The 17213-nt window shown below is 37.1% G+C and overlaps 2 protein-coding genes across 2 annotated transcripts; one reads left to right on the top strand and one right to left on the bottom strand.

The window, feature by feature from the left end:
- Positions 1 to 1865: 1865 nt before the first annotated feature.
- On the bottom strand, positions 1866 to 3137 carry LOC110890759 (transcription factor DICHOTOMA). Its single transcript, XM_022138388.2, has one exon. It carries the CDS (start codon positions 3042 to 3044, stop codon positions 1866 to 1868), a length of 1179 nt encoding a protein of 392 aa, XP_021994080.1. The 5' UTR covers positions 3045 to 3137.
- Positions 3138 to 7502: 4365 nt separating this feature from the next.
- Positions 7503 to 17202, top strand: LOC110890775 (alcohol dehydrogenase 1-like). The gene is made up of 7 exons (XM_035981156.1): positions 7503 to 7596; positions 14716 to 14771; positions 15688 to 15759; positions 15862 to 15956; positions 16050 to 16345; positions 16425 to 16525; positions 16619 to 17202. Exons 1-7 carry the CDS (start codon positions 7503 to 7505, stop codon positions 16775 to 16777), a joined length of 873 nt encoding a protein of 290 aa, XP_035837049.1. The 3' UTR covers positions 16778 to 17202.
- The last annotated feature ends 11 nt before the right edge of the window (positions 17203 to 17213 follow it).

Below are 17213 nucleotides of genomic sequence, written 5' to 3'. Positions count from 1 at the left end.
TAGTATAGTATAGTATAGTATAGTATAGTATAGTATAGTATAGTATAGTATAGTATAGTATAGTATAGTATAGTATAGTATAGTATAGTATAGTATAGTATAGTATAGTATAGTATAGTATAGTATAGTATAGTATAGTATAGTATAGTATAGTATAGTATAGTATAGTATAGTATCGTATATTGTATGGCGTAATATATTATAATGTAGTACTGTATAGTATATGATAGCATCGTACAGTATAGTATAGTGTAGTGTTGTATAGTATAGGACCGTATCGTATCACACAATGTAATATAGTATACTATACTATATCGTATAGTATAATGTCGTGTCATGTTGTGTCGTGTCGTGTAGTGTAGGATTGTAACGTATGGTATTGTATAAGGTACAACATAGTATAGTATGGTATAATATATGGTATAGTATGGTATGAGGTATGATATAGTATAGTACATAATCGTATATGTAAAGGGTCAATTGCCAAAAATTTCTGACAAATTGACATTTTATAATTTAAAATTATATGTTTTTTTTTCTAAATTGGTAAATTAAAATAACCTACTTGTAGGAAATCTGTAGCAACTGATGTTCATTTGCTACAAATTTTCGACAAACTTAACATTTTATAATTTCAAACTATGTTTTTTTTCTATAAATAATTGTTTTGTAGGAAATTTGTAGCAACTTGTGTCAATTTGCTACAAATTTCCGACAAACTTAGTATTTTATTTTTTAAATTATCTATTTTCTAAAATAACATAAATTATTTTGTAGGAAATTTGTAACAACTTATGTTAATTTGCTACAAATTTCGGACAAATTTAACATTTTATATTTCAAAATTAGGTTTTCTTCTTAATTTGATGAATAATAGACTTTTTGTAGGAATTTTGTAGCAACTGCTGTCAATTTGCTACAAATTACCGACAAATTTATTATTTTATTTTTTAAAATTATCTATTTTTTTCTAAATTGATAAATAACAAATAACATAACTTTTTTTTGTAGGAAATATGTAGCAATTAGTGTCATTTTCCTACAAATTTCTGACAAATTTAACATTTTCTATTTCAAAATTATGTTTTCTTCTTAATTTGATGAATAATAGCGTTTTTGTAGGAAATTTGTAGCAACTGCTGTCAATTTGCTACAAATTACCGGCAAATTTATTATTTTATTTTTAAAATTATCTATTTTTTCTAAATTGATAAATAACAAATAACATAACTTTTTTCGTAGGAAATATGTAGCAACTAGTGTCAATTTGCTACAAATTTTCGACAAATCTAATATTTTATTTTTTAAAATTATGTTTTCTTCTTAATTAATAGCCTTTTTGTAGGAAATTTGTAGCAACTGCTGTCAATTTGCTACAAATTACCGACAAATTTATTATTTTATTTTTTAAAATTATTTATTTTTTCTAAATTGATAAATAACATAACTTTTTTTTTGTAGGAAATATGTAGCAACTAGTGTCAGTTTGCTACAAAATTTCGACAAATCTAATATTTTATTTTTTAAAATTACGTTTTCTTCTTAATTTGTTGAATAATAGCCTTTTTGTAGGAAATTTGTAGCAACTGCTGTCAATTTGCTACAAATTTCCCACAGACTTATCATTTTATTTTTTTTAAATTATCTATTTTTCTAAAATTGATTAATAACAAATAAAACAACATTTTTTGTAGGAAATATGTAGCAACTGGTGTCAATTTGCTACAAATTTCCGACAAATTTAATATTTTATATTTTTTAAATTATTTATTTTGTTGTAGTTACGAATAATATGAAAATATATAATTTTTGTCGGAATTTTGTCGAAAAGGTTATAAATTTTGTTACTAAATTGCTACAAATGCTTATTGTGTAGCAATTTTGTAGGAAATTTGTGGAAAAGTTTTGTTGTTTTCTTTTTTGTCAAAAAATTGTAGGAAAATTGTAACAAAAAATAAGTTGTGGGAAATTTGTAGGAAACTTTTGTAGGAAAAAATGTAGTTTTCTAGTAGTGACAGCGAAGAATTGTCACCAACAAATCCGCGGTTATACTGGAAGTTCGAGCTCATTTGATTAACTTGATCGATGCTTTTATGCGGACTTTCTTGAAAGGTACTCCAAGATCCTAACTGGTTTACATCTTGATCCATTACCTGATCTAGAAATGGTCCAAATGTTGAGTCTTGACCAACACCATGGTTGTAGTAATTATTCTGCTTTTGGATTGTCCTCTCCCTTGCCCTTTGTCTTGCTCTTACCCTTGTTTCTTTAGCAAGAGGGTGTTGCAAATCTGCACACTTTCTAACCCTAGTAATCTTTTCTTTCTGTTTTTTGTTGTTTCCAGAAGAAGACTTTGCCTTAGTTTTTGTAGTTGCTTGATCATCTCCAGTCTTGACCATAAACTGATCACCAATCCCAGACACAACCTCACATTCTGAAGTAGAAGATGTACTGTTGGATACATCCATAAAGCTGCAGCTATGGTCAGGAAGGAGATCTAGAATGGCGGTTTTTGATTCGGTAAGGAGCCAATCAATCGTCTTGCTTGCTTTATCAAACCCAAGCAGATCTTGCAACCCAAAAAACTTTTTAGCTACATCAAGGGACAACCTCATCCTTCGATCTCTGGGACCTTGAGCCGTGTTGATCTTGCTATGCCTGTCTCTATTAGATGGAATCTTCCTTGGACTGTCCTTATCAGGCTCAACATGAGTATTAACATCGCAATGATCATCGTCTCCATCGTTTGTTGTGATTTTTCCCTTTTTGTTGCTACATTCTCCCACATTATTAGACATCTCATGAACTAGAAGGTTGTGGTTATGATCATTTGACAAAAACTGTTGTTGTTGGAATAGCTCACAGAAGGCAGATTCATCTTCTAATGGAGTGTAAATAGGGGATGGAAGGAGAAACGAAAAACAAGATGGAGTATGATAAGGTTCTTGAGGGGTTTTCGAGTGGAAGCTGTCATTGTGATAATTACTGAGATTTGAAGAACTCATTTGTGGCTTAGAACCATTGTTGTTCAAAGAAGGATACATCTTTTATCGGTTAGCCTCCAGAAAGCTAAATATAGCGATGTTAAATATGACCATAAAAGATCTAAAGGGAAGCTTGACAATGAAAGGTTTATGTAGAGAAACTGAAAGGAACTGATATCCCAAAATGAGGGATATGGACCAATTATATAGAAAAAAATAATACACATACATACAAAAAGAATCTAAGAATTACAATTAAGTCCTAAAGATATACAGGAACTTCAATTTGGTTTAATATCCCCCCTCAAGCGAAACGGAGGCGGTCCAATATGAAGCATAGAGCGGAAGAACTCAAATTGTGGCCGTGAAAGGCTTTTGGTAAAGATATCCGCCACTTGAAGCTTGGTTGGAACGAACTTAGTGTAAAGTTTACCTGATGTAACAAGTTCACGAATAAAGTGATAATCAAGGTCTATATGTTTGGCTCGTTTATGTGAAACTGGATTTTGGGTTAGGAATAGAGCACTACGATTGTCACAAAGTAACGTAGGGCGATCGGGAGGGAGAGCATGGAGTTCTCTTAGCAGATGAGTAATCCAAACGATCTCAGCAGCAGTATTAGCCATGGCCCGGTATTCAGATTCACAACTGGACCGAGCTACTGTGGGTTGCTTTTTGGCACTCCAAGAGACAAGGTTCCCGCCGAGGAAGATGGAATAGCCATAGGTCGAGCGGCGGGTTTCAATACATCTAGCCCAATCGGCATCAGAGTAGCCCAGAATAGATCTGTGAGAGGGTTTGGTAAAAGTGAGCCCATAGGCAATAGTCCCTTTGACATACCGCAAGATGCGTTTAACACATTTATAATGAGTTATGGTTGGAGTTTGAAGGAACTGGCTAACCTGATTCACTGCATAGGAAATATCGGGACGGGTAATGGTTAGGTATTGCAAGGCTCCAACAAGAGAGCGGTAATGAGTAGGATCTGAGTATGGTAAGCCAGTAGAGTCGAGGCATTCATTGGCTGCGAGAGGTGTATGTATTGGTTTGGAATCCAAGAGGCCAGCACGTTCAAGTATGTCTCGAGCATATTTAGACTGAGATAAAAATAATCCAGCTGTCGAGGTGGTGACTTCAAGACCAAGGAAGTAGTTTAGGTTACCAAGATCTTTAATGGCAAATTCATTGTGTAGCCGTGTGATGAACGATGAGATAGCCGTGTTATCATTTCCCGTTAGAATTAAATCATCCACGTAAACTAGGAGATACATGACAATGGAGTCACGTTTAAAAACAAACAGTGAAGGATCTGACCGACTCCTTGAAAAGCCATGTTGTGTGAGAAATGTGCTTAAGCGTTGAAACCAGGCCCGCGGTGCTTGTTTAAGTCCATAAAGGGCCTTATTGAGACGACATACATGAGTGGGGAACAAGGGGTTGATAAACCCAGGTGGTTGTTCCATGTAAACAACTTCCTTCAAGTTGCCATGCAAAAAAGCATTGTTTACATCGAGTTGATGCAAGCGCCAACGGTTAATCGTGGCTAAGGATAGAACAACCCGAATGGTGGAGGCTTTTACAACTGGGCTAAAGGTAAAGAAGTAATCCATGCCAGGAACTTGGCTGAAGCCTTGAGCCACCAGGCGAGCCTTATGTCGGTCAATAGATCCATCTGCCTTGTATTTGGTGCGATACAACCATTTAGAGCCAACAACATTTTGTGTTGTAGGGCGAGGGACAAGTGTCCACGTATTGTTGTTATAGAGGGCGTTCATTTCATGTTTCATAGCCTCAAGCCAATGAGACGATTTGGAAGCGGCTTTAAAACCACGTGGTTCCAAGGTGGAAAACAAAGCTGAGAATAAGGGGTGAGTTTTTGTGTGAGCAAGGTTGGCTTGATATTTTGGTTTAAAGATACCCGCTTTGGCCCTAGTAATCATAGGGTGAGAGGGGGCAGCAGTTTGCGTAGAGGGATGAGGAAGTGGGTTGGAATCTGTGGAGGAAGGGTTTGAGTCAGGGATTGGATTTTGGGTCGGAACATGTGTAGTGGTGGAAGATGGACCAGGGTGGGTGTAAGTGGGCTGGTTTATTGGGTTGGAAGTTGGTTCAATAGTGTGTTGGGCTGGGTTATCAGACTGAGAAGAGGGAGCGGGCTGGAATACCCCAGCGTTTTGGCTCAACATAGGCCCAAGAATATCTGGACATATAGTACATGGGCTTGACGTGTGGGGCGGTTTGGGTTGGGCAATGGGTTGGGGGTTAGGCGATGATGGGGTGTCATGTTTAATATCTTCCAAAAAAGTATGGAGTGGAAGGGATGACGTGTTAGAACTTTGACTACCACCAGTAAAAGGGAACGCAAGCTCGTCAAAGCGAGCATGGCGAGTAATGTATATCCGAGAAGTGGATGGGTCAAGGCATTTAAAACCCTTATATTGAGAGCAATACCCCAAGAAGATGCACGGTATACTACGTGGCTCCAATTTGTGACTGGCATAATCGCGCAAATAGGGATAAACGCGACAAGCAAATGGACGAAAGTTGTTATATATGGGCTTGCGTGAAAATAACATTTCAAAGGGAGATTTGTCATGCAATAACTTGCTTGGTAACCGATTAATAATGTATACGGCAGAACTGAATGCTTCAACCCAATAGGACGGAGGAACCCGACCGTTAAACATCATCGCCAAACCCGTTTCAACAATATGTCTATGTTTTCGTTCTACCCTCCCATTTTGTTGTGGGGTATACGGGCATGATAAGCGGTGTAAGGTACCATTTTGTTCAAATAAGTCGCGAACTTGGTGATTAACAAATTCTGTGCCGCCATCACTTTGAAAAATCTTAATTTTCCGTGAAAATTGTGTCTGAACAAACTTCATAAAAATTGATAATATAGCTTGGAAACCAGATTTAGTTTTAAGCAGATAGAACCAAGTAAATCTGGAAAAGTCGTCCACAAATGCAACATAATAACGATAGTTGTCCACCGATGTAACAGGTGAAGGTCCCTACAAGTCACAATGGATCAAATCTAGTGGTTGTGATGCCCGTTTATCATTAACATCAAACGGTAATCGATGGCTTTTAGATAATTCACATGACGAACATAAGCCTGGATTAGGCAAAATAGAAGTAACAGATAAACACCCAGTTTTATTTAAAGATAAAATAGTGTCAAACGACACGTGTCCCAAACGTAAATGCCAAAGTTCAAAAGAGGCTTTTAAGGGTGTGGTTGACTGAGAAACAAAAGCTTTAGGATCCGTCTTCAAGACATACAACCCATCTTCACATCTGCCCTGGGCCAGAACCTGTTTGGTGGTTCGGTCCTAAATATAAAAGTGTGGTTGTGAAAACAACACATCCAAATTGTGATCAGTGGTTAGTTTACTAATAGATAATAAGTTCCTGGTAAGATGAGGAACTATTAAAACATTGTGTAAAGGAATATTTTGAGCAACAGTTGAAGTACCAACATGGGATATAGGGAGGGAATTACCATTTCCAAACGTTACTTTGGCATCGCCAGAAACGGGTGTGGCATGAGTAACATTGTTGGTGGAGTTGGACATGTGATCCGAGGCACCAGAATCAGCGGTCCAATCCGGACCCATAGACGTAACATGGCACTGAGCATGGAATGCTTTGGCAAGGTCTGAATCTGAGAGGGGCGATTTTGATGCAAAGGTGTGGAGTGAAGGGCATGAATTAGCATAATGGCCATCGATTCGGCAAAGTTGGCAGTGGGGAGGACGTCTGCCTCGACCACGACCACCGGAACCACTCCCACGAGGGTAACGACCACCACCACGGTTCCGATTATTATTTGGCCTAGTAGTATGGGCATTGAAGGCAACAACAGGTTGTGTATGACCATGAAGAGACTTGAGAAACAGTTCATGGTTTTCGGCTTGGATGATAAGATCACGGAAAGGGGGCGGTGGTTTGGAGGCACGTACCGCAGTAGAAAAAGTCTCAAACGAGGCTCCAAGACCGCAAAGAAACCAATGGAGTTTGTCGGTTTCATCAACTGGATGGCCAATAGCAGAGAGTTGGTCACAAAGACTCTTAAACTTACGACCAAACTCAGAAACAGAAGTGTTGCCTTTAACCGAGAGCCGCAATTGATCTCGGAGGTTATGGATGCGTTCAATGGAGGTATTGCAAAACGCTGATTCAAGAGCTAACCACTTTTGGCGTGCTGTGGAGAGACCGATAACTTCTGAAAGGGCCTCTTCAGATAACGAGGCATGAAGAATAACCACTGCTTTCTGGTCAGCCGTAAGCCATTGGGCATACAGTGGATTGGCGGCGGGTTTGCCATCGGAAATCGTTTCGGCTGCCGGAGGAGGCGAGGAGCCGTCGATGTGAGATAGTAGACTATTGAGGGAGAATATGGGCAGCATTTGGCTGCGCCAAACATGGTGATTCGAGGAGTTGAGTTTGGTGGTGATCATGTGGGCAATAGCACCAAGGTTGTAGGTAGTATCAGTGTTGGAAGACGATCCTGCCATGGTTGAGATGGAAGAAGGAAGGCTGAGCAGAAGTGAAGAGTGGAGGAGGGAAGATGATCGGAAGCAGAGGGAGGGGAAGGGATCGTTTACTGGTCTATGATACCATGTAGAGAAACTGAAAGGAACTGATATCCCAAAATGAGGGATATGGACCAATTATATAGAAAAAAATAATACACATACATACAAAAAGAATCTAAGAATTACAATTAAGTCCTAAAGATATACAGGAACTTCAATTTGGTTTAATAGTTTACTTCACTACTATAAACAAAATTCTTAGATATGAGAAAGCATGAAAAGGAAAGTACATAGATAAAGAGAGATAGAAGAATGAAGATTCATTGAAACATTAAGAATTTGGACTTAGACAAAGTTTGGGAAGCATGCTATAGATGTCATCATAGAGTTAGAGCATTGACATCCATTCCATCAATTTTTCACCCTAAGTTACACTAAAAAACACTACATCTTCTCTCTACTTTTCAATTAAATAATATTATTTTATACCTTTATCATTACCTTTTCTCTCTCCTCCACTCACAATCACTTTCAAAATATATTAAGAAATTATAGAGGGTGAACAGTGTCCCTCAAATATACAGATGAATAGTAACATTTTCTCTCTCCTCCACTCACAACCACTTTTTATACTTTTTATACTATAAAAACTTCACTCAAAGATTTTAGTGGGTTGGATGTGAATGCTCTTAGACATATATATACTCACGGTGATAGAAAGGGAGGCCCATTTTCCCTCTTAATGATCAATAACGAGGGCCCTTGTTCGGTGGCGGGACCAGAACATCTTTGTCTAGGGGTCATTATATGACTAGAAGTTCAGGACTCGGATTGATATGTAAGATAATCAACAATCGGTATATAAATGTGAACTAACCGACATAGATTCTATAATACCGAAAGAGTTTACATCAACATTTACCCACCGGAAGATCGTGATCTCCTCTCAAATACACACACACATTCTCACACTCCATCTTACACACTCTGAACCTCAAGGTTAATGAGAATGCAAATGTAGGTAAGCTAATCACTTTAAACATTAAGCTCAATAGTTTACATCCCAAACAGTTGGCCTAATCATTTACCCTCAATCACACTGTTCAGCGCACGATCACACCAAGCCTATTCAAATAGCAACTGACACACCAAAATGCACTAACAAACTTTCTTCTCTGTCGGATATAACTAAAGGGTTCAAATCATGTTATCATAAGGAACATATCTTATATAACTAAAGGGTCCAAATTATGAAGTAACCTCTTGATCCCTTTGGTTCCACCTTTGCCCTTGTTAATAATTAAAAATAAAGCTTGAGCACTTTTGTTGAAGAAGAAGATATTATAGTGAGTAGCGAGTGGATAGGAAGCACTTTGTATTGTGCCACTTCATGTGATTGATAGCAGCAGGAGTCTTTTTTTTCTTGTTTGTGTGACAGAAGGGTAATAGTAATCCAAAAGAACTTTTAGTCTGACAGCAACCCTTGGTGGCTTGACCAATGACCAAAACACATGCATACTTTTAATTCTTCTTCCACCATGAGTGTGTTTATGTGTGTGTTTAGCGTTGTAGCTTAGAGGGGGGGTCCGGAGGATAGATATATATTGGTGTGGTGGTGGAGGTGGTTATCATTATTATTTATTTTAGAATTTACAGTTGCTCTTCCGACCAAGTTCTATTCATCTCTAGCTCATAAACCTTTCTTTTGACTTGCCTACTCTCACGTCACTTTCACCAAAAAGATCCAATATCAAGTTTAAATCACACACAGAACATACGAAAAAAAGTTATATTCATTACAGTACACTCGAAAAGTATTAAATTTTAATTCTTAATACATCATAAAGTGATTATTTACAAACATATATAGCGACTGCTTATCTTTATGTCCTGAAATGGATATTTCAGTTTTTAATTATTAGCCTTCTGTTTTCTACATCATGAATTGCAATTTAATCTGATAATAATCAAGTTCTTACAATGAATAGTATATTGTTCGTCTCTCCATAAGATCATGGGTTGACTTATCGTTTTTCATTCTATGCGTTTACTATTTCATGGTTCGTATGGATATAAGGTTGTATTAGTTTTCTTTGAAACGCTGAAAACTTTAGTCAATACTCTATGAAGAATATTATAACGAGATGAACATATCTTTGAAGTGATTACAGAGTCATCAACAATTTTAGATTAAGCTATAATTAATATAAATTAGGAGGTGCGAATGTATACTTGTATAATTGATCTTGATTAAAAGCACGACCAGTGGCGAAGTTTGAACGGAAAATCCAGGGGGTGTGGGCGGACTCTCAAAATCCAATATTTTACACTAAAAAAATCAAATGTTTTCAATAAAATGAACACTAAGAGCGAAAAAACAAGGAGGTCAGGGCACCCCTGGCCTTGCTATGTTGCGCCCCTGAGCACAGCAAAAAGTTTTTGAGTCTGTTGGCTATGATTGTTTGATCAAGTTTATGCTTGGAGAAATCAAGTTATGAGTCAAAGACGTAAACATTAGAAAGTCAAGTATTGAGCCAGTCATATACATGTGAAATACCAAAGGGTTATTTTGTAAAGTTCGAAGGTTAGAAACAGATCAAATTAGGGTTGTGTCGATTCCATGAATCGTCGCGTCATTCATTTCAATTTCAAGTTGGTATATAACCGAACACATGTAAACAACAATGCGCGGACGGACATTACTGAAATAATTAGTGCATGTTTTCACTATGACGACTCCCGTAGTGGTAAGAGTTTTAGGCGTGTTTTTGCCCAATGATGCCATAAAACGCCCCATACACCGCCTCCCATGGCATTTGTTGTCCAAAAACGTGTTTGCCGTTATTTTTAACACTCCTCCTCTACTTGTGTTTGACCAAATAGAACCTTCCAACTAATATTATTTGTTTTATTTAAAAAAAAATATTTGGTTAATTATTGTTGGCCGTTATACCACTACAGCTCATTTTAACTTCAAGCCCCATAATGTCATATATGACACATGTCAATTCATGCCCAAAGAACAAGGATTAGTTTCAAACCACATTACACATAGTCTAAGGTATGATTTTAACATAACATTTGGATATATTATAGTTACAAATTTCAGAAACGGTTTTGAAAAAACGTATAGTATTTTTTTAACTGTTTTTTCATTCTCAACAACTACACCACACATGTAGGGGATATCACTAATACCTAGGACTAGAAAGATATAGTTATTATCATCACCAGTAATATGCAAAGTGATATCATTTTAGCCTCCACAGCTAATTTCACATTCAAAAAATTAAAAAAAAAAAATTGCTAAGAAATAATTTCCGAATTGTTGATTCATATGGTATAATAAGGATACTAAAATCGATGTAATGCAAACATATTGAGGAAACGGAAGCAAACAAAACCGAAACCCATGTTTTTTCATGTGACATTATTTTAATGCCGAAACATCAAATCAAACCCCATTTTTGTAAAGATTATAGAAACTTAAATTACACAAGTAATGTCAAGTTTTAAAAGTTTAAAGTTGATAGCATAAAAAGTCAACTAAATAGCTAACACATGCGTTATTAAATCTTTTATTCACATATTTTACAATAAAACGACAGATAAAAAAAGTCAAAATAAGGGTTCGTGTTAAAGAATTTCTGGGTCTCACATGCACCCAATTGAACTCTCAAGTGATACTACATGTTATGCAGGTTCATCATACCAGGGTCTTAATGAATGGGATCAATACTTTAATTAGTTTACCTTTGTTTATACACCTCCTTATTCACCTCCACAAACACCGTCGCCTCCACAAGAGGATGAGCCTATGGAGCCTGTGGAACAACCGCAACCACCACCGCAACCTAGGAAGCCACGTGATTCACATATATATGTCGGTACGTGCAGGGCAATAGTCGGGTTCACTTCCACCTTTGCCACCTTCTTACCTCACTATTCCCGAGGGCCCACAAATGGGCGGACCCTCAAATACTGAACCTGTTGTTGAGCCACTTCATCAAACATCTGCTCAACAACCACCTTTGGGTTTTGATAACCCCATACCTACATATCCAGATACGACTGGATATGGTTCATCTTATTCGGCAGCCCCAATGGATTTCAACTACTCGGCGCCACAGTACGACCCTTATTTACAAGCGGTTGTGACACATAGTCCATAACATTGACCACAACACCTTAGACTAGGGGGACTTGATGGGGCAACGTCTGAATCGCCGAACTACGCCAGAACGAATGAAGCTATTCATCTCCGTCTTGAGCATCCATCTCCGGACCAATCTTATACTTGGTCCGAGCCTAGTCTTGCTTACCAATTATGGAAACTGATGTGCGTAACATACAACATACAAATTACACCAAACAAGGCGTAAAAGCAATCCTTTTCCGGTACTAATGATGGAAAAAGCATGTTTCTTTGTTTACTTATAATTTACAGGATCAAAAGAACTTAAACGAACAAAAGGAATAGATTAACAGTAGAAACCAACACAAATAGAAAGAACAAGGATTGACACGACTTGCCAAAACCCCATCCACATCCAAAATAACAAAAACATAAGCTTAGGCACGGGGCCATGCCCACCAGGCATAGGGTCGTGCCCAGTCAAGATTCCATGCAGAAAAAGACAACAACAAAAGACAAACCAACACGGGTCCGTGCCAACTCAACATGGGTCGTGGTCAACTCTAAGATTTGCAGAATCTGAGATAGTACAACAAGTACAATCACCACGGGTCGTGCAGTTGACACACGGGGCCGTGTTAGTAAAGGACCTGACATCTGCAGTTAATGAAGGGAGAGAAAGCTAAAGACGACGGGGTCATGCCAGGTGGGCACGAGTCCGTGTGAACACTCTGTTTTCAGCTATAAATAGGGGTGCTTGGTTTCATTCCAACTCATCCCTTAACAAACTACATCGCTCACACTTGCCACCAGTCCACCACCACTACAACACCAACACCCACCACCATCATCCATGTTTCACCTTTTAGAGTGTGTAGTAGTCTTGGGATCCAAGATCGATCGTAAGAGTTCTGGTCAAACAAAGGCCATGCTTGGCTAAATTCTTACATCACTTGGTGAAGACAGATCTTTTATGTCTTACTTTTGATTTCCAATCTTTGGTAACTTTTTATTTTGATATGTATTAATGACTTTAATAACTAGTTTTAAATATTGAAGGTGAATCTTACTTAATCATTTCTTCATGTTTTGTTGATTCACTCATTCGTGCCTTTACGGTCTATATAAAGTATGTTAACTGCTTAGAAGAGTGTTAGAAGGGTGTGTGGGTAAAATTTTTGCCTCGTTCAGTGTATAGATCCTGCGAGGACCTGATTCAAGCTTATTAGAACTTTCCTTGAGGCAGATAGCATCAAATCGGAGGAAGTAAGAACGACTTGTAATCCCTTATCTATAAACTATTATTAATTAAAACATTAACCCGCCCTTGCGGGACTGTATTCCTACTGACTCAGACCAATAGCTTGAGGGTAACGCCGCCTTAACAAGAGGGGCCTACCACTTTTCGCATTAATAACTTACTTAATTATCTTTCAATAATCCGACCCTTCGGGACTGTGTCCCTGCTGACTCAAACGAATAGGTTAAGGGTAACGTCGCAATCACAAGAGGGGCCTACCATTATAACTAAGATAATCTCTTAAAAACCCAAAGTGCGGAAATCATCAAATGATACATAAAAGAGGAGTTGGAACCAAGTGATTCCTTCTTGTCTATTTGTTTTTCCTTATATTTACATTTTTATTTTCTAATTTATCTTTTAAAACTTTCAAAACTTTTATAAAAAATTTGGTTAGATTAGACGTTAACGATAAGCCGGTATTAAAAGTTCTTGTGTCTTTGAACGACCTTGGTATCTTACCATCACTATACTACGTCCACGATATATAGGTGTACTTGCCCTAACGTGTGTAGAGTGATAATATTGTATCGTATTTTATAAATTTAAAGCTTGATTCGCGAGTAAAAAGTTCTTAAAATATATCTAAAATTTATATACCTACACCCGCACATGTCAGAAGGAAATTGGGGTGTTTACCCACACATAATTTACCTACACATGTAAATGTGTGGGTATTTACCTACACATGTTTGTATATGTGTGAGTAATAGTTGATGATATATTTTCATAATGATTAACACTTAACATGTGTTGGTAATACATTTTAGCCACACATGGTGTTGGTGGGAAAATTTCCCCCCAAAAATTGCCTACACATGTTGCAAATTTTTGTCATATGTAACTAAATTATCTACACATATGTAAAAAACTGATATATATGTAGGTAAATTATTATTTTTGCCAACACATAAGAATTTAAACAAAAATATGTAGATAAACTAAGTGAATATATAGTTATTTTTTTAAATGACGTGGCAAATTCACTGAAACCTTCTAGAAGCAGCAGTTAACAATCAGTTAACAGAGTTACGAACCCATCCCCGCTCCCCTCGTTCTCCTACTTCCTCGCAACTATGTACCATGTCTCATGAATTCGATTAAAAACTCCAAAGCATATTAATTATCACCATCAATATTTCTTCTCAGTAGTTGTTGTAGCCATCATCATCAACGCTTGTACTTTCTAGGATCCAATTCGGTCCAAGCCCGCCGTTTGTCCTTTGTGAATCATGACAACCGACCGGTTGACATTCTGACCACCACGATACGATTGAATCAACCATAAAACCGTGGGTTTTATGACATCTGCCATAACAGCTCTTGTACGTCATCTCTCTGTATATTTGTTATGATATTGGGGATTGTGTTTAGGGATTTTAGGGTTTTCAATTTGTTCAATTTATGTGCTAACCAGAGGTAAGAAGAAGACTGATTTCAACCTTTTAAGTGTCTGTTGTTGAACATTAGAACTTACAAGCTGGGCTTTTGAAATTTGATGTAAAATGCTTGAAACTCATTTAGGAACTAATGAATTATTAAACATTACTTTGTTAATGTTAAAATGAAGGTCTAATTTATGTTTGTATGTTTCAATTTTGTGTTTCTACGAATTCTATCAGTTTTCAATAAACTATTTCAAAAAGTATTTCAAATCTTCTATTTTCTACTCGTATGCTTTCAGTGATTGTTTATTATTTTTTTTAGGTTGCTGGCATGGTTGTCTTTTTCTTTTATAATTTTTTGCCATTACAGAACAAGCTCTAGGTTGTAGGGAGATGACTTTGATGATGATTTCATCTTATTTAATGGTATGTTCGCCTGTGTAGGGTGCTAAAATCAATCCCAACTCGAAACTCATCCCGTGCGAAAACTCATGTCGGCCCGAAACCCGTGCCGACCCGATCCGCACCAACTACGTTTCGATCCCAAACCCGTCCCGGCCGCCTGAAACTCAATCCGAACCGAACCTGTTTCGATCCGAAACTTGTCTCGTTTCTTTAAGACACCAACCCACATTGATCCATTTCTTTGAAGTTGTCGACCCGTTTTGACCCGAAAATATATGAGATGGAATTTTAATTGACCCATTTTGACCCACTGAGTGAAAATATCTTACCCAAGCCAACCCGTATAATTTAAAAAGCAACCCAAAGTGACCCACTTGGAAATCTTTAGATCAAGATTTCCCCTCTAATAGAAAGTGGTGAAGAAACCATAGAGACAGAATTAGTTTATTCTCCAAAATGCCACATATTGAGTAACCCCATGGACCATGTTCGCTAACTACGTGTATGGCAAATATAAACATACCACAACATACGTCCATGTTTGTGTAGATAAATAATAAATGTGTAAGCATATCTTTATTCAGATCGAACCCAACAACCCAAAACCTGGTTCTTGGTTTCTAATTCTGGTTTGACCACTTGATTACTAACTTAATCATATCACATGATTCTATCAAAACAACTTTTATAATCATTAAATTAATTCAAACCTTCCTTTTAAATACCCACTTCCTCATATTGTAGATTGTACATTCATACTAAAGAGCAAACGAAAACAATTATAACTATTTCATATTCTTTACAGAGATCAAGTTACAACTATGTCGAGCGCTAATGGTCAAGTGATTCGATGCAAAGGTAAGAATTTTCTTCATTCTTTTAGTTGTTTTTATAACCTGGTAATGATATAAACGTGTAGATTTTCTTAATGTAACAGCCCGTGGCTTGGGAAGCCGGAAAGCCGCTGGTGATTGAAGAAGTGGAGGTGTCGCCACCGCAGAAAATGGATGTCCGAATTAAGATCCCCTTCACTTCCCTTTACCACACCAATGTTTAGTTTTGGGAAAGTGGGAAGCCACAATAAGTACTCCAATTTCAAATTCCAAATTAGATAATTTTGTTATTAATCTCAAATCTTCAATTAGTGCCAAAATTTCAGGGGCAAATTCCTGTATTTCCTTGGATTTTAGGACATGAGGCTGGAGGGTAAGTTCGTTCTTGTGTCAAATTAAAAATGGTGTGTAATTCTGTATTGATTTGCTATACATAATCTTATGAATTTGATTAACATGAACGCAGGGTTGTGGAGAGTGCTTGGGAAGGAGTGACAGATCTACACCCAGGGGAATGCAAGGAATATTCTCACTATAAGTCTGTAGAGTGCAACACGAGCAACCTTCTTAGGATCAACACCGAAAGGGGAGTCATGCTTCATGATTACAATTTTAATTCAACGGCAAAACCATTTTCTATTTTGTTGGGACTTCTACTTTCAGCAAGTACACGGTTGTTCGTGTCGGATGTCTTGCAAATATCAACCCTCTTGCCCCTCTTGATAAAGTATGTGTCCTCAGCTGTACGTGGGATCTCCACAGGTACGTATTTCACCACAATCACCCTTCTTTTGTTGGATACTTATTACTTATTTGATTTCTATCTTGACATTGCTGGAAGCCTGTGGTGCTTTTGGAAAAGGAAGACTTCCATTTACTTCTTCTACAATTGATTTTGCATATACAACTCTAGGGAACATCATTTTGTTAGTCATGGATGTGGTAAACAAATCTGTATATTCAATGCAAATTGCATATGTTGATCAACTTACTTTAAATTAAGTTAAGGAAATATGGTTTTTTGGCTTAATGCAGGCTCATAAATTGTTAGTTTCAACCGTCAGTGTAAGAGGTAATTGGATTTTGACCCAAGTAGTGACAAATTATGTTATTTTCAGCTACATTTCCAGTTACAATCAAAAGAGTTCAAATACATACGTGAAACAACCTTCTGTTGAGCTCAAAGAATGGTGATGAGAGACAAGTCCAGGAGCCACCAACTTCACGAGCCAAGCACAACATGATCGTCGCCAGCTGCCACCATTCTCCAAACCTGGAAAAGTTAGTTGGGAGTTTATCACATCAAGTGGAGAGAAATTGACACTTAGAAGTGTGCAATTCATGTTGATTATGAAACATATTGTTGAATGGACCTGTGTCAATTGTAAGCAGTTGATTTTGTTTATATTCAGAGGTTTTTTTTTTTCATATTACTATGGCAAAGTAGCCGTCCACCGGATGAACTAGTACTTTTATTGGTTGTTTGTAAGATTGATGTTTATTAGTTTAATTAAGAATCTTAATTTGTTCACGTATGTTTCCATATTGCTTTGGTATTTGTTTGTATATATTGAATATTTTTATCTACATATAGTGTGGTTAATGTCTACACTTTAAAATATATTTGCCA

Source organism: Helianthus annuus, chromosome 2, assembly GCF_002127325.2.
Source record: "Helianthus annuus cultivar XRQ/B chromosome 2, HanXRQr2.0-SUNRISE, whole genome shotgun sequence".
Taxonomy (NCBI): Eukaryota; Viridiplantae; Streptophyta; class Magnoliopsida; order Asterales; family Asteraceae; genus Helianthus; species Helianthus annuus.
This window is presented reverse-complemented; position numbering and strand designations above follow the sequence as displayed.

Excerpts from the sequence above, each read along its gene's own strand:
- LOC110890759 (XM_022138388.2), bottom strand. The coding sequence starts at position 3,044 with ATGTATCCTTCTTTGAACAACAATGGTTCTAAGCCACAAATGAGTTCT.
- LOC110890775 (XM_035981156.1), top strand. The coding sequence starts at position 7,503 with ATGGTTGAGATGGAAGAAGGAAGGCTGAGCAGAAGTGAAGAGTGGAGG. Across the intron at positions 7,597-14,715 it reads GGGGAAGGGATCGTTTACTG|AACAAGCTCTAGGTTGTAGG; the intron begins GTCTATGATACC and ends TTGCCATTACAG. Across the intron at positions 14,772-15,687 it reads TGATTTCATCTTATTTAATG|CCCGTGGCTTGGGAAGCCGG; the intron begins GTATGTTCGCCT and ends TTAATGTAACAG.